Source organism: Haliotis rubra, unplaced genomic scaffold (genome assembly GCF_003918875.1).
Source record: "Haliotis rubra isolate DU_JTF1 unplaced genomic scaffold, ASM391887v1 Scf447, whole genome shotgun sequence".
Taxonomy (NCBI): domain Eukaryota; kingdom Metazoa; phylum Mollusca; class Gastropoda; order Lepetellida; family Haliotidae; genus Haliotis; species Haliotis rubra.
In genome coordinates, this window is record NW_025767132.1 from 92690 (window position 1) to 116526 (window position 23837).

A 23837-nucleotide genomic window follows, 5' to 3' on the forward strand; every position below is an offset into this window, starting at 1 on the left:
TTACTACGTATAAGATACGTTACGTTCTGTTAAGATATCGTCAGTATTGACCAAGCGACTCTTCATTATTTTGGCGTGTCCTGGTTATGGAGTTCCAAAACATCGCACCGTCCTGAATATTATTGCTTTTCCGCTTCCGGTATTTTTTTGTTGACAGACATGGATGCTATTTTTCACGAGAAGGTGTGTATTGTTATGCGTCATTTTGTGTGATAGTTTAATTGTATTTTTCATAGTTTGGTTCATTCTAGGTAAACCAAGAATAAATGAACATCATAGACTCAGAGAAATCTGTGGCTATATAACAATACTAACTGCAGTCTCTTCGTTTACATGTTCATTTCATGGTTTGTGATAGCGGTATATGCGTCACTGTATGTTATCATTATCATGATGTTTCTATAAAACATGAAAACACTGAAATTTGCTTTTATTTTACCTTCCAGCAAGAGGGATCTCTATGTGCACAGCATTGCCTCAATGGCCTACTTCAAGGCCAGTACTTCTCCCCTGTTGATCTGGCCCAGATAGCCCAGAGCCTTGATGAGAAGGAGAGAAGCTTCATGGCAGAAGGGGGACTGCACTCCGTAGAGTATCAGCAGTTCCTTGAGGTAGACACATCTTACTCTCAATAGTTATGAGACCCTTTGGCATGCTGGGACACAGTTTACTTATATTCTGCATCAAACTATGCATTTGTGTGAACTTAAAGTATATTTTTCTGCATCGCATAAAATCCAGCTTGTTGTATTGCAATAAAAATGGTGGATTATAGCAGTTCTACAGTTGACACTTTTCTGTGTGTTCACGTTGACATTCTATGAATGAGCAAGACTGTACAAGGCAGGTCAAATTTGTGATGCTGACCCAAACACTTCATCTCAGTAGAGTGGCACTATAAAACCAGCAATAAAATGGACAAATACAAGCAGATTCATAGGTATGCACACACATGCATGCACATTGCAATATAATAGCAATAATTAATTTATGGGATTTTAAACTTCATTTCACCTTACTTCGCTGTTAGCCCACATTGTTACTCAGAATTGTGAACAATGTTACTACATTGGTTGAATAAGGGGAGGGTCCTGAATGACTACAAACTGCAGTGAGTTGAGTGAATGAATGTTTTCTCTGTTGTGTGTTTGATGTTAAAAATGATTCTGTACACAAGGGAAAGTTCATCCAATGTCAAAGATTGAATACTGGAAGTAATGGAAACCATTTGCTTTTGAACTGTTATCAATATCACTATTTCTCTTTGAGATGAATCTCTCAACCATAAATATTGCTTTCAAAATTTCTGATAATTGATTAATTTCAGGTTTGTCCTTTTAATATTACAAAAATGGATATGTAATTTTGCACAGATAATTATATGGTTCAGTAATTCATTAGTCTATAATGCGCGGAACCAAAATAAATATATTGTGAATTTGATCTTGATTTTACTTCTTCTTTCCAAAATTGGTTGGTTTCCTGACATTCGCAATAAATATGACTAATGCACTTGGTGATCAACCACTGTGCACAAAACACACTCTTGCTAGTCAGCATGGACAATGACATGAATTTTATGTGAACTTATCACAATAGCTCAATATATATCCATCCATCGAGAGTAAGATATGTTCAGAAGTACAGTAGGTGTTACCTGAGGTTGTCGGGGTGTTGTACCCTTCTCCCTAGGCAATCTGTATATCTACTCTTATTCCGGGGATGATGTAGCTCATATGAATAGTCAAATATAAGTCCAATATGGTGTTCAAGTCCTGTTTATTTTTGAATGAATTCTTGCCCAAAGGTCCTCAGATATTCCCTAATTCTCCTGAATTACACACAACATTGGTTCACAAACTTCCTGGAAGAACTTGTTGGTTTCTTGTACAACTCCTAATACTATAAGTTCATCTGAGCCATTCTCTCAATATACAGAGAGAACCTTTCAAGACAACGGTGGGGCACAGAATCGCGCTCTGCTCCCTCGACTTGTGACAAAATAGGACGTCTGACAATTTTGGCTCCTCCCTCAGAAATAATGTCCTATGTCATACAAAAATGACTCATATCCCATCTTAATAATTAGTTAATTTCATTAGTCCCTTTCTGAGACTTTATTTGGTACCATCAATTTCTTCCAGTCATAAAATGACATTGCTAGTTAGCTTTAAGCCATCCATCAACCAAACATTGACATATCTAACAAATATCTAACTAATATTTCAGACTGGTAGGTGTCAGAAGATACTTAAAGGAGAATACGAACGAAAACAAAACTTTCGATATATTGTAAATTATATTCTAAAAGTCCCATTCCGTGATTAAAATTGAACAAAAAGTTTGTAAAATAGCAATAAAAACACAAAAACGTACTCGTATTTCCGCCTATTACGGAAACACCCGACAGTTAATGAGCAGAGGGGATATCACGTGACATGACGTCATATGTGCCTGTTGCTGATGCTTCCTCTTTGATTTTACCTCACAACTTAACAGTGTCTGTGGATTCTGAAGCAGTAAAAGATGTTCCTGGTGTCATTTCTGAAATGGATGTTAGACCGTATCAATACGATCCAAATTTACATCTTGCAAGACAATCTTCCACTGAAGATGAAGAAGATGAATCAAGCGAAACGGAGGCACTGCTTGAGGTCAAAATAAATGTAAAAATAGACCATATCATTAACAAGATTACTATTTGTCAGTAAAATGTCATACAGTTCCAGCCAGCAAACTCACCCCTATAAATATATGACCAGTCACTAAGAATTTTTTTTTTTTTAAATGTGATTACAGTTCATTTTATGTCAAATGGGTGACTGTAGGGTGTCTGGGATTTAAAAACAAAATAGTTATGCTTCAGACGGGGGAAAATAAAAATTATCTGCTTCAAAAATTACACTGGAATTATTTTGTTTTAAAAAAATTAGGATCCTAGTTAATATTCGTGACGCAGATAAGTTATTCCCCGAAAACTGGTTAATTATATAATACAAGTCAGGACAACGTATGTTTCCCCATTGTTTGGTTATGGAAATAGTTATGGTACTCGGTCATAGCCTTAGAATGACATCCTGTCAGCCAATGAGAATACAGAACAACTTTCACGGCACACACTACTGATAAATAGCGAGTCTGATGCCAATGTGCATAATTGGACAAAATCGAAAGCAATGAAAGCAACAAGTACTTCATGATTCACCGTATTTTTGGCAATGTTTCGAGTAGACTTCATCATAAAGGGCTCCAAACCGAAAAGAACGTTATAGCGAAACATTTTCAAGCTCATGTGAAATCTCTTACTGATTTTGATACTATATATTATCTCATGTGTACCAGTCGAACTGCCCCAGCTACAAAATTCCCCAGCAAATTTCGTCATTCATTCTAATTTGTTCAAATTTATTTATAATGATTGAATATATGCCGTAAATGCATAGTTTTTGTCAACTTATTATGATATTATGTTCTTCATATAAAAGTTATTCGGAGTAATATTTCTGATAAATGTTTCATTAGTAAACTCATAACTATGTATATACTTATATATGAAGAACATAATATCAAAGTTGACAAAACATTTATTCATTTTAAATAAATTGGGGCATTTTGACTACCCCACTGGGGCAATTTCACCAAATTGCTGGGGCATTTTGTAGCGGGGCAATTGGACTTGATTTAATTTATGTAAAAATACAACTGACAGTAAGTTGTTACAGGGAATGATGGAGTATAAATGAATCTCGTGGGTACTTTTTCCTTCTTCAGCCTAGCTTGGGGATTTCCATACCCCATGCGTGCATGTCTCTTTCATATGCGTCCGACTCGGAATGATCGGCACATTTCTCCTGCCGAAATCTGTCATTTCACATGGAAAACGGAAGAAATGGTGGTTCTTTCCCATGTTCGATGATGCCGTGCATCCCCAGGCAACGCAATACACCATCGTACCATTTAAAAAACCAACAGAAACAACACGATTTGTACTACTGTAGCGCTTGGTCTTTGGCAATATGGCGGACTCCAGGCACATTTGACGTCACGAGCGGAAAGGTCACGTGGGTTCCAGCTAAATATGCATAATGGCCGAAGCTGAGATTTACAGAAACTTTTTTCGCGATTGAAACATAATTATACATAATTTTCAATTGAAAATTTGGGAATATGTTTCTGATGACTTTATCTTTCACCCAGCAAATTATTGCAATTCACTTGTATTCTCCGTTAATCAAATCGTTTCAGATACTATGCGTGCCCCTTTATGGACAAACTGACCATCTAGATCCCGAATGTCCATCCACCATTCCTCCTCACTTATGTCAATTCAGAGAAATTGTTATTCCCCAAGAAAGTGAATCAATAAGAATTTGGTTAGCTTGGTCAATGCACTTTCCCAGTACATTGACCCTTCTTAACTTGACTTCAAATTGTCCCTAAATCTTTATGAAATATATATAATGTTTTAATTCTAAATATCCTGGTTATATAGGAACTGATTTTTAGAAGCTTGGCCAGTATGGACACATATAGACTCGACTAGAACATAGGGGGCATAAAGTGCTGGAATTCAAAAGCAGTAGTGTTGTAATAATAATGGTTGAATTGAGAAAAAAACTTCCCATGCTTTTATCAAATGCTCAAGTGTAAAACATATCTGATATTCTAACGAGGAATTCATTGTTATCCCCCACCGCACGTTTAGCTCGAAGCGGGGGATATAGTATTAGGCTCCGTCCGTCCGTACGAATTGAAATGTCTTAAGAACCGTTCACTAGATTCTTTTCATATTTGGTACCTAGTTTCATCACAGTATAAGAAAGGTCCAACTCAGGTTTGGTGACCTTGACCTTCATTTCAAGGTCACAAGGGGACTTTAACATTTTACCTGCATGTTAAGCTATATCAAGAACCGTTCACTGGATTTTCTTCATATTCAATATCAAGCTTTATCTAGGGAAGGTGCAGGGCCCAGTCAATTTTGGTGACCTTCACTTAATTTTCAAGGTCACAGAGACACTTTGAAGATTTCAGCATATTAACCTACATGTTATGCTTGTCAGCGAGATACTTCAAGAACCATTCACTGGAGTTTCTTCATATTTGATACCAAGCTTCATCAAGGGAAGGCGCAGGGCCCAGTCGATTTTGGCGACCTTCACATAATTTTTAGGGTCACGACGACACTTTGAAGATTTCAGCATGTTAACCTGAATTGTCAGCAAGATATTTTAAGAACAGTTCACTGGATTTTCTTCATAGACTTTTAAGACTTCTCTTGAATGTTTTTCAATAAGCAATTTCTTTAGTACTAGTTTTGCATATTTCATACACTATGACATTCATGTCAAGGTCAAAGTCAGTCTTGAAAATATGTGTGTGTTTGAACAACTAAAGAGCCAGATATCAAGAGAGGTTGATTAGTCATGTTTTTGGTGACATTTAACTTCATCTTAAAGTTTCATTACTTTATAAGTTTGATTTGATAATTTGCGGCGGGGGATTATGTCACCTTAGTGACAATGCTTGTTATTGTTAAATGTAATTGTAAAGTGTAGTTAGATAAGTAATTAAATAGCAGTACTAACTAATGTTAATTGAAAGCTGGACATTTGTATAAATACTATGTACTTGAATCTACAACAATGACATGGATAAGCATGATTTGATGTTCTTTGTAAATTTTTCCATCCTTGATTAAAGAAGTCAAGATTAAATAATTCACTCATAGGCATACTTTCAAACAGCAAATATTATTTAATAATGTCAATGTTAAATATGTTGAATTCTCTTTTCATGCATTATGTACACTGAATAATTATGACTGATGTGCTAAACTGATTCCACAACCTGTTCAATGAAACATTTTTTGTCAATTCCAGCAACCATCCACCAATTTTGATGACAGTGGTTTCTTCTCTATCCAAGTGATCCAAGAGGCCTTAAGTGTATGGGGACTGGACTTGGTACCCTATAACAGTCAAGATGGCATTGCAATACAAGCTCGCAGGGAGCCAATGTGAGCACACAGAGAGAACATACATGGCTTACAGAACAGCCAAAGTAGCTGTTCCTTTGTTTTCAACAATAGGTATCAGAGCTGTTGTATAGTTTTCCTCAGTTTTGGCTTTTGACCCTCCCAGGAGGGTGACAACTGCAAAAAACTATTACCAACTGCCACGGTAACCAGCAAACTCTCGGCCAAGAAGCTGTATCACTAACAATTGCATAGTGTGACGCATGCAGTGCCTGGAGTTCGAAACTGTTTGATTAGCTGTTTTTGAGTTCACTATGTAGACATCTATTTTACCGACTTTCACTGCTTTATTTAAACTATTTTACACATTGAATCGTTTGCAAACTCAACTTAAACATAATTAACCATTCTTATACCAGTTTTAAGCTTGTCAGAGGATGTTTCACTGATTTTAAAAATCCAGTCGGGGGGCAGACGCCATTTTGTTTACATCTCATATAGTCGGTAGCGATATTCAAAATAAAATAAAATTCTATTTTGTACATTTAACATGGCAGTAAGATAAATACATTTATGCTTCTCCCTCGGGTAATACGGTCTGATGTACGCCTTTTTGTAGCAGTTTCATCCCTCACCTACTGACTCGGGTGACACTGCTACAGAGGCATACATTATTAGTTACACAGTGTTTTGAAAGGGTGTACGGAACTGTAAGGCGCAGCCTCAGGAAATACGGAATTTACAAGGGTCTTACAGTCCCTTACACCCTTTGAAAACACTGTGTGATGAATTTATTACTCTTAAGATATTCTTATTTAGTTTATCTTTAAACAACAACATTCCATCATCGGCAGAATGAGACACAAAATCGTTTCCATATGATTTTTTCTTAACAGTCATAATGGAAGATAACTCGGGATGGCTTAGTTTATGATAAAAATTATCGAATTTGAGGTTTTATTAAAGGACAAGTGAAATACAGAAACATTTTATTTTTTGGATATATTTTTGACACAAACAAATAAGAAATTATGGCAACAATTTTATTACTCTGTTTAAACTCATAATTGTATACGCCAACTCTAAAATTTCGAAGTGATCAGCTGTTTGGCAGCCACATTCCACCTAAGGTCAAGGTCATTCATACAACCCGTGTAGTGTGTCACATGACAGATTTGACAGGGTGTACGGTTCGTACACCCAGGCAAATCTGCCTCCATGGTTTAGTATGCTTTGGCTATTGAGCAATCAGAATTCGACAAATTTATCTTGAGGGTAATAACAGACCGTATTACCCATGAGAGAAGCATACAACTTATAGTATCCAACCTGCGTTGTTCAATCATGGTATTATTTCATCAACTAAACTTGATCATTTATCAACTGTCATCATATAGTTGGAATATTTTTGTGTGCAAGATTAAACATCAAATACAAAATCTAGAACAGAAATGAATTTATCAGGATGACTTCACTGAAAACTGTGAAAACTTTTTAGATTAATGGATTCACTGTGTTGCCAAGGTGACAATGCATGTGATGTTTCTTGAAAAGAATACATTTCTAGGTATTAAAATCCTTGTATATATTTCAGGAGATTTTGTCCTTCCATCGTTTCTTTTTCTATCCATTCAAACGCTTATGCATAGATAAAGAGTTCATCTACAATTTGCAGTCATTGAATTCTGTCATCGTCAGCAGATATTGCTGTAATGTGATATTTTTGACACATATAATGTTGTGTTGTTTTCAGCCATGAACAAGCCTACATATGTAACTTCAAGCAACACTGGTTCAGTGTCCGGAAACTGGGTCACCAGTGGTTCAACCTCAACTCCCTCCTCACTGGGCCAGAACTCATTTCCGACACATACCTCTCTCTCTTTCTTACACAGCTGCAGCAAGAGGGTGGGTAGCTCTTTAGAAGTTGTAGTGTCTTGAAAATTATATCTAATGGAAGTAACTTCTTGTTACTGTGCTTTGTGCAGATCAAGACGGGTTGGCTCGGTACTAGCAGAGACCATATAATAGATCTATTATTATCTATTATATGGTCTCTGGTACTAGTAATAGCAGTATGCTGTTTTGAAATAGTGTATTCATGTAAAAAGAATTTGGAATGGCATGTCAGTGGGTTTTCACCATAAAATCAGCATTTAAAAGTTCGGACTAGGACATGGGGCCATGCACACACATGTATGCATGTTACTGTGTAAGTGCAATAATCTTGACATTAAGCCTCCTTTCACCTCGGGTGGTGGGACAGTGGGCTAGCAGTATAAAACCAGCTTAAGTCTGGGCTAGTACAAGCAGCCGCACATACACATACACACGCATGCACGTCGTCATATGAGTGAAATATTCTCAAGCACGACGTAAAGCCCAATTTCACCTCACCTCACCTGTGGTGTTGCTGTGATAGTGTTGGGATATTGCTAAAAGTGGCGTAAAACTAAACTCACTCACTCACAGGTTTAGGTCCTTTAGCTGTGTCAAAAATAAGTCTATTGTGGTTTTTTAACTGATTGTTTCAATGATTTTCCACACATACACATGCATGCACATTAAACGTTAAACGTAAACCCCATTTCACTTCACCTTCAATGATTTTCGGCACCATGCTACTGCTCATGGTTTTCATCAATGTAGTTAACATCTCAATCCTGCATCACTTCACTCTTTCCTAAACTTTATAACAGTTGGTGAATCATGCCTTATATATACATGGACATGATAGAGGATAGTTGAGCAAAGGATAGAACTGACATTTAAGTAGGTTTTAATTCCATTTGACCAGACACCACTAGGTTAACATGTTTAGAAATGCTAAACATGTTGAACAGTTGTATATGAAACATAGGAATTATACCCTTTTGGTATTTATGACTAGTAGGGTTGAATATATATATATACCTTTTAAGTGTTTGAATACCTTCATTCATGATCCGACAATCAGCATTATATACTGTCATATTTTTGTCATTACACCAACAATTACCTCTCCATTGTTTCCTTTGATAAGTTTGATTATTGATTATTAATTATGCCAGTGGTTGTAATTTTTGTGGGTTTTGTTTCAGGCTATGCAATATACATCATAGTAGGCAAACTACCCAACAGTGAAGCAGATCAGCTCTTAAAAATGATTCCTGCAGTTCAGCCAATCAAACCTACTCTTATCAATGAGGCAGCTGAAACATCTGACCAATCAGGTGATGGGGACATGGAACTGCAGCGTGCCATTGAGGAGAGTCGCAGGCTAGTCGAGAATGATGACACGATGTTACAAAAGGCTTTAAAGATGAGCATGTCAGGTATTAATTCTGACTTTATAAATAATGCTGCCTTATTTCCGATGTTTAATCTAGACCTTCTCAGATATATATGGCTTGAGGTAAACGTGGTAAATGAATAAGATATTCACACTGATAGTTATAAGTATTCATGATAATATTACTGATAACATTTCCAAGACAAAAATGATAATGCAGTGATACTCAAATTGAATAATGCTATGCTCACTCACTTATTTTAACCCTGTGGTTTAAGAATCATCTGCCCCATTTTAGACAAGTTCATGCAATACCTTGGATATAGTAAATTGTGGCACTAACATGATTAAGCATCCCTCATTCTATGATCCACTTGTTTTTCCCAACCCCTCTATTTTATAGACATTTCTTTTTAAGTAATAGGGAGAGAACGCCAATAGTTTATTTCTCATTCAAATTATGTAATAAAACGTGAACTGTTTTGTCAGGTTATATAGTGGATGATGAGGTAAGTGTAGGCCCAAGACTGTTGAGTGAACAACCTGGCACAAGTACTGCAGGTGCCCCCAATCCCACTCAGGAAGAGTTAAGGCAGAAGAGGCTTGCATTTCTCAGCAAGGTTGATAATACTCCGTCCACACCCAACCAGTCAGAATCTACACCACCAGCTAAGGAAGGTGAGTCAGCTTTGCATCAATGGAATACACATGGAGTTGTCCCAGCTGTATAATGTTAGTGTACAGGCAACTTAATGAGAATTTTCCATACAGATGTTTTGTAATTAACACAAGTGTTCTAGTCAAAGATTGGTTGGTTGGTTGTTTAACGCCACACTGAGCGGGTGCCAGTCAAATCGCCCCAGCTACAAAACGCCCCAGCCAATTTGGTCAAAATGCCCCGGAGTTTTGGTCGAATCGCCCCAGGTTTGGTCAAATTGCCCCAGGGGGGTAGTCAAAATGCCCCAGTGTATTTAAATTGGTTAAATATATGCCACAAATGCATAGTTTTAGTCAACTTCCATATTATATGCCATATATAATATTATATAGTGAGATTTCTAATACATTTTCTATTAGTAAACTGATAAGAGCAAAAGTAATATTCATGTATAGACAACACTGTAATACCAATTATTTGGTAAAGAATTACAAGAGTAAAATGAAAAGTTTGTATAATATGTTTATTGGCTGTAAATAGTTTTTGTTAAACAAATGGCATTGTGTAATCATAACAAGTATGGTATAATATTTATGATTTAAACACATTTATTTCCAAAGAAAGGAACCGGATTGGTAAACCAGGGTTTTACACAGACTTTTAAAAATGGGAGTCATGGTGACTCACAATATTTATTTTTTGGAGTCATTTTCAATATTTGGGAGTCATGAAAAGTTTAATATTTCTTTGTGTTAATCATTCTCAGTATATAAATGTATGTCACACCACTAAATGAAACTACAGCATTGTTCAATTCAAACAGCCAGGATTACTGCCTCCTCTGAGTTCTCTGGAACAATCTGACAATATCATTTTTTTGCTTATCAAATCGATTTTATTGAATTGAGTTGTGAGGGTCACCCATAAAACTTGCGTCAAGCTTGACTCGTATGATAATATTTTGAGGGTCGTTTACAAAATTGTTGCGTCAAATACGCAGGAATCACGCGTCATGTAAAACCCTGGTAAACAAGTATAAGCTTATATGAATATCGCTCCGGGCATACAATGGAAGGAAGGATAAACACATCATGATGAATGTACAATGTGAATGATATATAAATGTTGCAAAAACGAGAAATAACGCCCATCATTGTTAAACAGTATATGTCATATAAACAAATTATTTTGGATCAAATCTGCCTGTTAAATTTATAAAAGAGTGCACTGAAATTAAAAGTTCTTTGTTTACTATTGAGGAGCAGCTTTGGTTTCCAAACAAAATTGATTTTAGGTCAAATCCTTTAGTATAAAAATACATAATTTGACGTATATCGTTGTAAAGAGAACATGAAAAGAAATAGTGAGCAGAGTCTTCATAGTTATGGCCACAAGGGCACGATGATGTTGGAGACATAAATCTTTCATATATGTGCACATTAACATCACTACATTCAAGTCGGAGACAAGAATATATGATTTGACAAAATCTGCTACTGAAATTTAAGCCAAAATGACTGTAGATATTAGAATTGTTTAAAATTACATTTTAGAATCTCGATAGGTGATGGTCAATTAATGGTCAATTGATGGTCAATTAGTGAATATGTTTTTATAGCCAGAAATGCTCATACATTCGAGCCTCAACATTTCCTTCAACTAAACACAGCATTGAATGTCAATTAGTGAACATGTTTTAATAGCCTGTTTTTATCCACACTTTTTGACAAGATTAATTAACAAAAGCTCTAGATTGTTTTGATAAGCATTATACTAACTTGCTGACAAAAACTATGCATTTATGGCCAATAAACATTCTATACAAACATTTCATTTTATTCTTGTAATTTTTTACAGAAGCATTAATAACATGCAAATAATTGGCATTACAGTGTTGTTTATACATGAATATTACTTTTGCTCTTATCAGTTTACTAATAGAAAATTTATCAGAAATATTACTATATAATATTATACGATGTATATAATATGGAAGTTGACAAAAACTATGCATTTATGGCATATATTTAACCAATTTAAATACACTGGGGCATTTTGACTACCCCCCTGGGGCAATTTGACCAAACCTGGGGCGATTTGACCAAAACTCTGGGGCATTTTGACCAAATTGGCTGGGGCGTTTTGTAGCTGGGGCGATTTGACTGGCACCCCACTGAGCAATATTCCAGCTACATGGCAGTGGTCTGTAAATAATCAAGTCTGGACCAGACAATCCTGTGATCAGCATCATAAGCATCGATATATGCAATTGTTATACGATGACATGTGTTAACCAAGTCAGCAAGCCTGACCACTCTATCCCGGTCGCCTCTTACGACAAGCATGGGTTACTGAGTACCAATTCTAACCTGGATCTTCACAGCTACCAAGATTAGTAAATTGAGGACAGACTTTTACATGTGGACATATCAGATTGTGACCTGTGTGGCATGGATTGTTGCAAGCACTGGACTTCCATGCATAAACTGGATTATTCACAGGCTGTAGAGAAATATCTTAAATCATGTATAAATATTCCTGAATATAGCATCCACACTCAAACTACTGGCATAAGCTTAACTATATATATATATCCCAGTGTTCCCACAGACTTGGACTTAATGAAGATAATTGTAGCATGTGGTGAAGCAATGTTGGTCATGCAGTGTTATTGAATAGGTGATCTCTCTAGTGCTCCAGAACTGCCAAAAACTTTGGGACATATAGTATATGTGTGTCTTCTTAGGCAAATGGCTTGTGCCTCTGTTCACAGGGCAGTGAATGGGTACCAGTACTTGGTAGGATGAGATTGTCACTGTTTAGTTTCTAGCACCTCACAGGCATCTTGGGTTGTAGGGAGCTGAGAATGAAAAGTAGACACTGACTGACCAGAGTAATAATGTAGCTCTATGGTTATTCCTAGCATGTGAATTTGGCATATAAATATTCACATCATTATTTGTATTATTTCCAAATTCAATCTGTGTTTTAGATGAACTGAGTGAAGAAGACATGTTGAAGAGAGCAATGGAGATGTCAATGCAGCAAGGAGAGCAGGCATGATGACAGCTGTTTGTAGTCAGCTGTGTTTCTTTAGTAGAATGCATCTGTGATAGATGGCATACCAGTGTTTGGTGCCATCAGCTGTTTGTAGACAGACATGGCATCTTAGAGAAACTCTGACGATGGTGACTTTCTCTACTGACCAGAAAATGCAACTTAACTCTTCAGGGAATAATTGCTTGATACTTCTCAAGCCTAACCAACTTACAACTGTTAAGACTGCTGTAAGTTTGTAAGTGATATGTAAAGCCTTTAAGTGTGAGGGTACTGATAATCAAAATTGTAAGCGGAATGGTTTAATTTGCATATTACATAATAACATTTGCCCTTGTTAAACAAGACAAGGAAAACTTAAATGAGTAAGAAATATATGAGCAATAGTCAAATTAGTCAGCACACAAGTCTGTGAATGACATTTTAAAGAGATCAGATCGAATACAGCAACTCCATATTGAGAAACTATATATTTCCATGGACATTATTTTGTAGGACTAGCTAGTTTGTATCACTTTTGAGGGCTTGAAATGTTGACTAGAATGTTTTTGATGTGGACACCCAGGACAAGAATGAAACTGTCTCTTTGAACCTACTACTACTACTACTATTATTATTATCAGTTCCATAGAAGTATGATAAAACATATATCTATTGCTGGTGTAGGTGTACTCAAAGAAATCAGTGTTAAGTGTGAAATATTGGTAGATTTTATGTAAAACATTGCTGGTAGTTACTAATTTCTCATATTTGAACGACTGAATATGTGCAGCACCAGGTTGGTAGTTTGTTTATTCACAGACTAAATGTTATCATGCCAGCATTTCAAGCACTGCAAAATTGATGCATGTAACGCTCCGATTGGAGGTGTGGATAGGTGGGCGAGATGGCTGTAATAAGGATGTTTGACTAATCTGTTCAAACATCATTTAGAAGTTTGACAATCAAGTTGTTTCTGAAGATAAACCAAATATTGATAAATGTTCTACATTACCTGAAAACAGGACACTTCCTAAGGAAATTACCCCAAACACATAGCGTGACACCACAGACAATGTGGTGTTACGCTGTCATCCTATGAGGTTATGTGAATCAACTCTACCATGTGTTTTACAGGTGTTATTATTTCACTTAAGTTGGTATTTCACTGCCATATTTAGAATGCAGCCTTGTTGCTGCAAGATAAAGTACAATAATACCTGTCTGAATTCATAAAAGTTTTCTGTTGTTGATGTATGAAAATTGCAATTGGACTAGTATTGTACATAGTAAGATTTTTCAACAAAAGATATCTATTTTAGAATAATTTTATATTTGTTCACCAGATATTTTCCACCAGGCAGTTTCTATTTTGTGATTATTAGAACAGGTATGCAGTGTTCTTTAAGAGAGAGATGGTTCCTCAAGGTTTGTTCCAATAGTACTTGAATATAGGGACTCTCTACATATTTACCCTTATGACAAGGGCCCTTGACTTCCACTAGGTTACTTTCCAATACTGAAGCGCTAGTGTTGCATGTAATGGACCTGGGTTCAAGTCAAATATGTGATTTACATTATTCATAATTTCTGTGAGTTGACATATGTCATAAAATGCTTTGGTGTGTTCATTATACAGTAATCCTCACTTCATCTAAACATTTCTTTGACCACAAACTATTTTGGGGTGGTCTGTTGTCTCAGTACTACTTCACTGATCATGGCTTCTTAGAAGCTAATTTCATAGTATAGCTTTTTCAAATTATGAAGTTAGGTTTATGATCTACTGCAGCGGACAGTTTCTGTCTATAGCAGTACTAGGACGATTAAGTCTTATATTTGTGTTCAGAAAAGACATTTCAATTTTGGATTTTATTTCAATTAATACAATTACCTCAAGTGTTTCTAATCTTGGTTTACAGAATATTTCCACAATTAAACACATTGTATTTAGCAGGGAGCTCTAATAAAAGCATTGATGTACACAGAATTATCAACAAATTGAATGCAGAAAAGAACTGCTAGAAGTCCATAGTTTACTTATTTCTAAAACACTAATATGAGAAGTGCTGTTTCTCTTTAAATTTCAATTCCCCCCCAATTTTGAAAACCTAGTTAGCTGGTAAGTATACCAAGTTTTGAAAATGAATGTCAACAATGGTAAACATACTGTCGTAAGTGGGATTCAGACTATTTAACACTGTTGATCATAAACAATTGATAAATTGATTGTGTATGTTTTCTACATTATTTATGACTTCGACATGCACATCCTGTGTCATCCTATGTCATGTTTTCAGAATCTCCTGATGAAAGGAATAAATGTGGAAATTCCCAACTTTTGTTACTTTTATAAACTATGCATCTTTCATGTGCAAATTTGTAAGTAAATGTAAGTATGTCTAGCTCAATAAAAACAAAAGCACTAACTGCATTGATCATGCTTTCTTTATTATCTGTAGTTTATTGCATCCACCATGACACAGATACCCATGGTGTATTCCACGGCTTGCATGTAGAACATACATGTCCATGAACAATCACCCTTATGTTTCACATATACATTATCTGATATATAACCTGAGCCATCAGTTGGCCACAAGTAGTGAAGAGTAATAGATTACACAGACATGTTCCATGGACTGAAGTAGTCCAAAAAGCACTGTGGGCAAAAGCATTTCCTCATGGTATCGACCAATTGGAAGAACTGATACTTCAAAAGTACTACTGTCATACCATGCTGATGGTTATAAGTAAAATACCATCACTGATATCTGCAATAACAGCATGTACCAACTCTCCTCAAATGAATGGTATCAGCGCATCATCAGTGGTGTAGATTCAAGTCTAGTTTTGCCCTTGCAGTGAATCACCAAGCTCAGTACTATTTCCCTGTCACACTCTTCTGACTGCTCTCTTCATCCACAGGACGGTGAAGCTGAAGCAGAAATAACATTTGTTACAACACATGACTTTCTCAAAGCTTTGTCATTTCCCTTTGACAATGACGGTGCAAGAAGCTTACCTTTTCCTGAGGAACCATTGTAAAATTAAGGAAGCCAAAGAAAAGCACAAGTTGCCAAATTCATGTTTCAGATTAAGCCACTGAAAATGAAAAGCTTTGATTGATTATTCCAAACTTTCTTAGATTGAAAAAGAGTTCTTACTTTCTTAAATGCAAACAATTTCATGATTGTCCTGTCATCAGTTAAATGCAAGTCCCACTTGGAAGGCCATACCATTAGTATAATTTACAAAGTAGGGACATGATTTATTCTAAACTGGAAACTTGTATTGACATTTGCTACAGATATTGTTACAAATATCTCACTCTAAGAACACCAAGAAAAAGCCATGCTTTATCACTGTTTAAATCCCCTATATACCATCAAAGCAGAAAGGAACATAAGTTTAAAAAGATTCTTATACCACAGTTAATCAGTATTTCCCCCCTTTTTTTTTTTAATTGAAAACAACAAGCAGCCTACTCAGACCAAATTTTGGGAAAAAGCATTCCCAAAAAAACAAGTAGTGCGGTTTTGTTTTGTTTAGCCTTACAATGCTTACTGTGACAAATTTAATGTTTGTTGTTAAATATTTGTTTATTTATTGTTTAAGACCACACTCTGCAAAATATGGTGGTGATCTATAAAAATAATCGTGTCTGGACCAGACAATCCAGTGATCAACAGCATGAGCATCAATCTACACAATTGGGATACGATGACCCCTTACAACAAACATGGGTTGCTAAAGGACCAGATCTTCATGGGTTGATTTAATGACTGACTGAGTTTGGGTTTACGCCGCTTTTAGCAATATTCCAGCAACATCACGGCGGGGGACACCAGAAATGGGCTTCACACATTGTACCCATGATTTAATGAATGGTTGCATTGATGACTCCATGACTCTAGCTTTGCACATCATATACTTACTGCTTTAGCTATATCTGCCCACTGCATTGCTTGTGTAAAGCGGTCATCAGCACTTGGCAGCTTGTCTAAATTCCAATATGTCATCTTTTGGAATCGGTGGGTGATGTTGAGTTCACGATCCTCATCTTCTGTCACTGGCTTTCTGTTCTCCTTCACTACAATACCTGAATCATAAGATGATGAACATTGTTATTTACAGTACAACCAGAAATTATTGAGAATATAAAGATTGTAAATTATTTTTTTTGTCAACTCATTACTCACGTATTAAATGTGAATATTAGCAGAACATAACTCCAGATTCAAAGACAGGTGAACCGTTAGTATTTTGTCAAGTCACCATGGGCAGCAATGCAGGCTTCAATGCGGCGGGGCATACTAGTGATCAAAGAATTTAGAAAGTCGTCCATGCTGTCCCAATATCAAACCACCTCTTCTTTCATTTCAGCAATATTTGTCAGATTTTTCTTATTGACACTTTCCTTCATAAGTCCCCAAACATTTTCTATTGGATTTAGGTCAGGGCTATAGCTTGGCCAATCTAATAATGTCATATTTTGGGTCCGAAACCAGGCCTGTGAATGCCTTGAATGATGTTTTGGGTCGTTGTCCTGCTGGAAAATCCAAAAATTTCCATAGAACACGTGAGCAGATGGAAGTAAATGTCCCTCGATAATATCTGTGTAACGCTCACTGTTCATATTCCCTTCAAATACAGAGGGGCGTTGCACCTAACACAGATATGCCACCCCACACGTTAAATTTCGGACTGTACTTTGGGCGCTGATACAAAAGATTTTCAGTTTGTTTGGTCCAGAATTTCAGTGTATTAGGAAACAGCCACACAGAACTTTCATCTGAGGAAATAACATTGTCCGAGTTAAAATTTCTATGCTGCAAGCACCAGTTCAACCTTCGCTCCTTTTGTTCAGGTTTCATGATCGGTGATGGAATTCCTTGACTTTTCTGCCAACCCATTGCATGCAGCTCAGTTCTAATTGTCTCCTTACAGACAGCCACAGTTCCTCTATCAATCATATCCTGGGCCTACCTGCACCTCCCTGGTGCTCAATGCCATATCCATTTGCAATATTTTTCAAAACATGATAAACAGTGGACAGAGGGATGCCTGTTCTACTTGAAATCACTTTAGCTGATCTCATGTCCTTGTTATAATACTCTAAAATCAACTTCCTCTTCTCTAAATCATCCATACTGAGGATCACTGAAAATGTCGTCTGCTAGCAAGTAAACAAAGGGGGATAACTCTTCACAAACTAACTAATGAAAAGGGATTACCGGAGTTGTCTCTCTTGAATGAAACCAAGCACTTGATAGCTGTTCAAGGTTGTTTATACTAGAAATCCAATTAAACATATTCCTAAAATTCTCAATAATTTCTGGTCATACTATATTATTGTACTTGTGTGGGTCATTCAGCTTCATAAAACAATATGTGACAAAATGCATGAAAACTGTATACACATCATTTGAAATGCTCTGATACAGTGTCTATTCTTGGAAACACCCTTATTCCATTTGAGCACTGAAAGTTTATATACAAACTTTAAAAGTACTGGTGGGCCTTGTTGGCAAACTCAAACTTCTTGGTCGATTTTATCTTCTTTTTTCTATACTTTTTAAAATATTTTTAGTAGCACCAGGTGGGCACCTGAGAATGTCTTCAAGGATACCATATCATGCTGTTACAATGCCTTGTGATGAAACATTGAAAGATTTCTATATCAAATCATTATTCATTTTATTTATTTGCACGTTTTGTTAGCGAGAGCCCATTGTGCCAATTCAATGCAATCCACTTTATCCCTACGTACACTGAAAAATATGAAAATATCATACTCGATTTGGATGAAAATGATGAGTTGAAATGCATTTCAGTCATGATTTATCTGGAAACAGACATATATTTTGGGGGGGCCTGTGGTTTGACACTGACACTGTAGATGCTCTACCTTTTCACATAGACTGATACTGATAAAACACTGTACAGTGTTATAATGTTCAGGATTCATGTTTTAATACTGATATGTCTAGAAGGTTGAGGACTTTGATATATTTTGTTTGACTGATGAGGAAGCTATTAAGTGTAACAAGTATTTAGTTCATTCTTTAAAGTTAATGTTGAAAATGAAGAACGAACATTACCATGATAATAAGCATTATGATTTGTCATTGTCATTGTTGAAGCATAAAGTTGTAATATTTAAATACTTAAAAGGTTGAAAACTTAGATTTATAGCTGGATGAGAAAACCTGTTTCATTTTTGAAGTATTCATTTGAGGGTTGTTGTTTTGTTTAAATTTTAATTTGAATTAATCTTAACTGTTTGATAATTGTGTTAAACAGATCATGGATGGATTTCTCTTGTTCAAAATGTGGATCTTACCTATATTGGAAGTCAATACAGTAAGTGAACTCAAATGAGTAACTACTAAGTGCTGTATGACTAACAAGTCACAGCAATTTGACATGACACAAACTAATTTCTAAATGGCCCACTAACTTAAGACAGTTGAGCCATGAGCCCACTTTTCATAAAGGCTAGAATGAACACTGCTGATAATGATTTCCTTACATTCTTACTGAACTCATTAAAAAGAACATTTTCATCACCAATTGTCAGCTGAAGGTAAGGACAATAAGAGTGAATGCATGTGCCATAGACACATTTTCCTAAAAACAGCCTGTTGGTTTCAAAGTAGGGCATAGAGTAAAAACTAGAGTATTTTATTTCTAGCAGCATGCATAAACATGGAATGATTGACAATCATAAAGCCAGCGAGTCTGCATGAGTGGTGCAAAGTTTAGAACAACAATTAAAAAGGCATGTTCAGATATCGGTGAAGGATTAATGAAATCTTGGAAAGTTGTCTACTGGATTGCTTCTGGAAACACCCATTATTTCAAAGTCTTTAGGATCTTGGGGTGAAGACATTTCAAAGTATGTTCAGATAGCTAGGCCTATTCAATTTCAAAATGGCCTATCAGTCTGAAAATGGACCATTTTTTGTACATATCAAAGGGTCACTGGCATATTGAATCAGTTGCCTTTACCAATGGATGAATTTCAAGTGAATTTTACAGTTTGCACACATACCCAAGAACCTTTGAAATTGTTTTAGATTTCCATACCTGTTACCATCATGATCACGGCTGACTAGACTAAGACCTTATCTCTGAATATATATAATTTTGATAGAATCAAACAATTCCTAATAAATAGAAAAGAAGCCTCAGTGAGAAGGGAGATCCCCGAACCTGATGAAATCTAGACTTGCTTTACTTAGAGCTTGAGCAAGGGCTTGGCAGAAGGGGAAAACATGTGGTTTAAGGACTGTGAGACAGACTAACAATTGACCTCTGGGTTATGCTAAGTAGCATTAAGCCTTCAAAATTCAAAGTAGTCAAGGACTACTAGATTCTGACAAGTAAACATCCACTGACAGAAACATAGTCCTCATTGGCTATAGAAACTCGAACTGACTAAATTGACAGAACAAATGTAAACATAGAAAATATTTTTGTCTTGTTAAAACATATCTTACTACACACTCCTGGGAGTATTGAAATCAGGTTTTCACTTGTCATCAGGACTAGTCTAAAAAACAACACATAAATTTCTACTGGCTAGCAAACAATTATCGCCATATTTTAGCGGGATTTGCAAAATTACCATTCATTAAATTAATGAAACAGAATTAATTATGATACTTAATTAGCTATTCACCGATGTGTCCAGTCCGTTCACTGCCGACGATCATGCTTTTATATAACGCAGTGGAGGGAATCATGGCAGTATAAATAGATGTTTTCTCACAACTAACTGTAACAGTCATTGCCATTCAGAATTTCTCATGCCATTCGGGAAAAAATATATATTTATATCATACAGTAACCTCGAAAAATTGATTCAATGATTGTGTGACTAAATTGTGTGTTTATTTTACAGTAGATTGAGAGGGAATGAAACAATTAATGACTTGTGAACATGAACTTGCTATTATATAGGTCATGGGACATCCCCCTGACTAAGTTAAAATTTTTTATAGGGTTCATAATTTTATCTTTAATTTAATCTCTTATGTTACTTGCCGTGAAGTATTTTCTTTTCCTGTCCTTTATTGTTGTCAAATACCGTGGGGAAAAAATACAGCGCTAAGATAGTCGTAAGTGCCATATTTTAACATTACCTTACGACTATCTTAGGGCTAAGAGAGCTACGAAAATCTAGGCCCAGGATATGTAATTGACCGGAACTGCGCATGTGTGATACTGATGTATTGGCGATAACTGTTATGCAGCAATAACTGTTCGCTAGCCAGTATAGTTTATAGCAGTTAGTATCTTGCATTTCATCACTGAGGGCACTTATTTACCGAGTCTGAACCAGAACAACCATTGGTCGGCAGCACTAACACTGATCACTGCTATTGGCAACACAGACATTCAAACAGCTCCCTCCCTGTAACTAACAAAATAGGATTATCATCATAAGCAAGAATACCTGAATATCCGATCGGTAAAGTGAAATGTTGTCCGTTTAATGGTCTACCTCGGAAGGATGCCGTCGGGCCTGAAAACATAATTAAAAGCATAAAAATAAAGAATACACAACATGCAACTTCCACAAGCCACTAAGTTTGCAAAGTGTAACTGAATAATTGAGCATTGGATCTCATTTAATATTGCCCACATGACACTAACTCGTATACATGAGTCATTAAATAATTTTCTGTATCTTGGGAACCTCAATTTGCTGTTGCTTATCGGCTACTAGCGGCCCCTGTTACTCCCTGTACATCGTATGAACAACGCTCAGGCGTCTACCATCACGATTTGCGACATCACCTTCTCGTTCTTCCCGAATTGTTGTCGTAAAGTAGGAAGATACATTCGCACTTCCATCATGTTCAACATCAAATGGCATCAAATGACATGAATCTTCCAATACTCCTGGAACAGATGATGTGTTTAAATAGATAGACATGTTCCCGCGATATATCTTGAATGACCTTCACCTTAGAAGACGAGAATGGAAATCCCAACCAATGAAATGTATTGTTGCAAATATATATTCTCTTTCCGGTGGTTTTCTACTTGTTGACATATTTACCACGTGTTTGTGTTGTGCTAAATATGAGACGGTACAGATATGGCGATCCAACAAAAGCTAGCCGAATACAGTGGAAAAGCGCACTGTATTTCCTTGCAGCTTGGAACGTATTAGGCATTGTAGTATATAAAGTATACAAGTCGAAAAAGAAAGATGAAACACCAGAATGGGATAAATTGACAACTAGTAAGTTTTGAGAGAGGATGTTATCGCATTGAAGACATTGAAGTGTGTTCAATACATAACATTAGAGTGTCATCATTAGCAGTTTTCAATTTGCAGTCTTGGACGAAAAACGTATCGAAACGATTTGCGAATCAGCTGGTTATTAAGTGCATTTCGAATTAAAAGTCTACCCTATACATCTACCCTATATTAGAAGTAGATTAACCCATGTTGAGCGTATACGTTATTGACTATCATGATGACCATACGGCTAACTTGTCATTAAATGTTACCCTTACAGCTCAAAAGTACATGCAGTTGGTCACAGTTGGAGGAAATAAGCCAATAGAAAAGGTACAAATGTCCGGTCTAACACCTGTGAGGACAGAAGAGTTTAAAAAAAAGAGTGATTGTAAAGGTAGGATTGCTTAAACCCAATATCCCACTTCCCACCTTAATGTGACAACATTTGAGTGTAAATCTTCACAAAGACATTAATCATATCATACATCACGATGATGATGATGATGACAGACAAGAGGTTTCAGCATAAATACCTTTGAGTTTGGTCCAGCTATAAAATAGGGGTTTATGTGGATGTGGTTATGGTGATGACACAGTCATGTATATTAATCTTTTTATTGGTTTCAGATGAATTCTGTGATGCATATGATCATGATCCTCTGAAAGATGCAAGATTTATCTCCATGGACTTTGGACCATTTAATAACAGTCGTTGCCATGAACATCTAGAGAACAAATAAGATGTTGTGTAGGTGTGGCACTACTGTGTTGCTGCATGTATATCAACATCAAGATGATTATTATTTAGAAGATACATACATGTCTGGAGCAAAATACACCAGCTTTCAACATTTCTGAAAAAATCCAGCAGATGAACTATATGTTAGTGCCATATTTCCTCAAGTTGACATGCACCATGGTTCTGTTTAGGTTCATGTATCTACCATTGTGAGTGTAGCATGCAGTATGCTGGCTGTTTGGTAGAGGAAGACAGGACTCTGACAACTGACATATCTGTAAATGAAGTTTAATGTTTTTCTCACTTTGAACATTTTGAACTGGTTCATGTTATTAAAGGCTTATTTATATGTCATTCTGAGACAGTATACTCAGAGATATTGTAAGATTGTTTTGAGTGAATGTGTTTGTGTAAATAAATGAGAGTGTTCCCAACAGTGTGTTTTACACACACTACTTCTGCAGCAGTATTTTGAATGGCACTGGTGTGTAAATCGATCCAGTTCATTGAAACTAATGCAAAGATGAACCCAGGTGGAGCACAGGCTGAACACACATTATCATCTTTGTTGTCAACAAAATACCAGGTGTATGTGGAGTGGACCAGAAAAACCATCAGTGAAGGTGATAAGATATGCCCCATGGCCAACACTATTGACATAGGTGATAAACACGTCTTAGGATAGGTTACTGGGGACCTAACCTGAAATTCTCTGAACTGTCATTGAATTTTACACCCAAAATAATCTTGTCATGTCAAAAGAGCTATTTTAAAGATATACTAGCCACATAAAGAAACTGTGCACACAGAAAATGCCTTCATAACTGGAATACAACACAGCAAAGATGAAATGATGTAGACACTTTATAAGCTGAAGTATCGGACCACAAGAAA

The 23837-nt window shown here is 36.2% G+C and overlaps 3 protein-coding genes across 3 annotated transcripts; 2 read left to right on the forward strand and 1 right to left on the reverse strand.

Moving 5' to 3' along the window:
- The first annotated feature begins 140 nt into the window (after positions 1-140).
- LOC124289700 (ataxin-3-like) lies at positions 141-15376 on the forward strand. The gene is made up of 7 exons (XM_046726328.1): positions 141-183; positions 447-611; positions 5883-6019; positions 7731-7885; positions 9058-9291; positions 9738-9926; positions 12899-15376. The coding sequence occupies exons 1-7, from the start codon at positions 160-162 to the stop codon at positions 12967-12969; spliced, it is 975 nt and encodes a 324-aa protein (XP_046582284.1). The 5' UTR covers positions 141-159; the 3' UTR covers positions 12970-15376.
- Positions 15373-21939, reverse strand: LOC124289701 (ribonuclease H2 subunit C-like). The gene is made up of 4 exons (XM_046726329.1): positions 21751-21939; positions 21407-21475; positions 16881-17044; positions 15373-15880 (listed from the first exon to the last, which is right to left on the reverse strand). The coding sequence occupies exons 1-4, from the start codon at positions 21887-21889 to the stop codon at positions 15827-15829; spliced, it is 426 nt and encodes a 141-aa protein (XP_046582285.1). The 5' UTR covers positions 21890-21939; the 3' UTR covers positions 15373-15826.
- Positions 21940-21960: 21 nt separating this feature from the next.
- LOC124289702 lies at positions 21961-23377 on the forward strand. Its single transcript, XM_046726330.1, has 3 exons — positions 21961-22201; positions 22482-22598; positions 22832-23377. Exons 1-3 carry the CDS (start codon positions 22039-22041, stop codon positions 22942-22944), a joined length of 393 nt encoding a protein of 130 aa, XP_046582286.1. The 5' UTR covers positions 21961-22038; the 3' UTR covers positions 22945-23377.
- Positions 23378-23837: the final 460 nt, after the last annotated feature.

Excerpts from the sequence above, each read along its gene's own strand:
- LOC124289700 (XM_046726328.1), top strand. The coding sequence starts at position 160 with ATGGATGCTATTTTTCACGAGAAG. Across the intron at positions 7,886-9,057 it reads TACACAGCTGCAGCAAGAGG|GCTATGCAATATACATCATA; the intron begins GTGGGTAGCTCT and ends GTTTTGTTTCAG. Across the intron at positions 9,927-12,898 it reads TACACCACCAGCTAAGGAAG|ATGAACTGAGTGAAGAAGAC; the intron begins GTGAGTCAGCTT and ends TCTGTGTTTTAG.
- LOC124289701 (XM_046726329.1), bottom strand. The coding sequence starts at position 21,889 with ATGTCTATCTATTTAAACACATCATCTGTTCCAGGAGTATTGGAAGAT. Across the intron at positions 21,476-21,750 it reads AATTCGGGAAGAACGAGAAG|GCCCGACGGCATCCTTCCGA; the intron begins GTGATGTCGCAA and ends TTATGTTTTCAG. Across the intron at positions 15,881-16,880 it reads GGGCAGATATAGCTAAAGCA|CTTCACCGTCCTGTGGATGA; the intron begins GTAAGTATATGA and ends TTTCTGCTTCAG.
- LOC124289702 (XM_046726330.1), top strand. The coding sequence starts at position 22,039 with ATGAGACGGTACAGATATGGCGATCCAACAAAAGCTAGCCGAATACAG. Across the intron at positions 22,202-22,481 it reads ATGGGATAAATTGACAACTA|CTCAAAAGTACATGCAGTTG; the intron begins GTAAGTTTTGAG and ends TTACCCTTACAG. Across the intron at positions 22,599-22,831 it reads AAAAAAGAGTGATTGTAAAG|ATGAATTCTGTGATGCATAT; the intron begins GTAGGATTGCTT and ends TATTGGTTTCAG.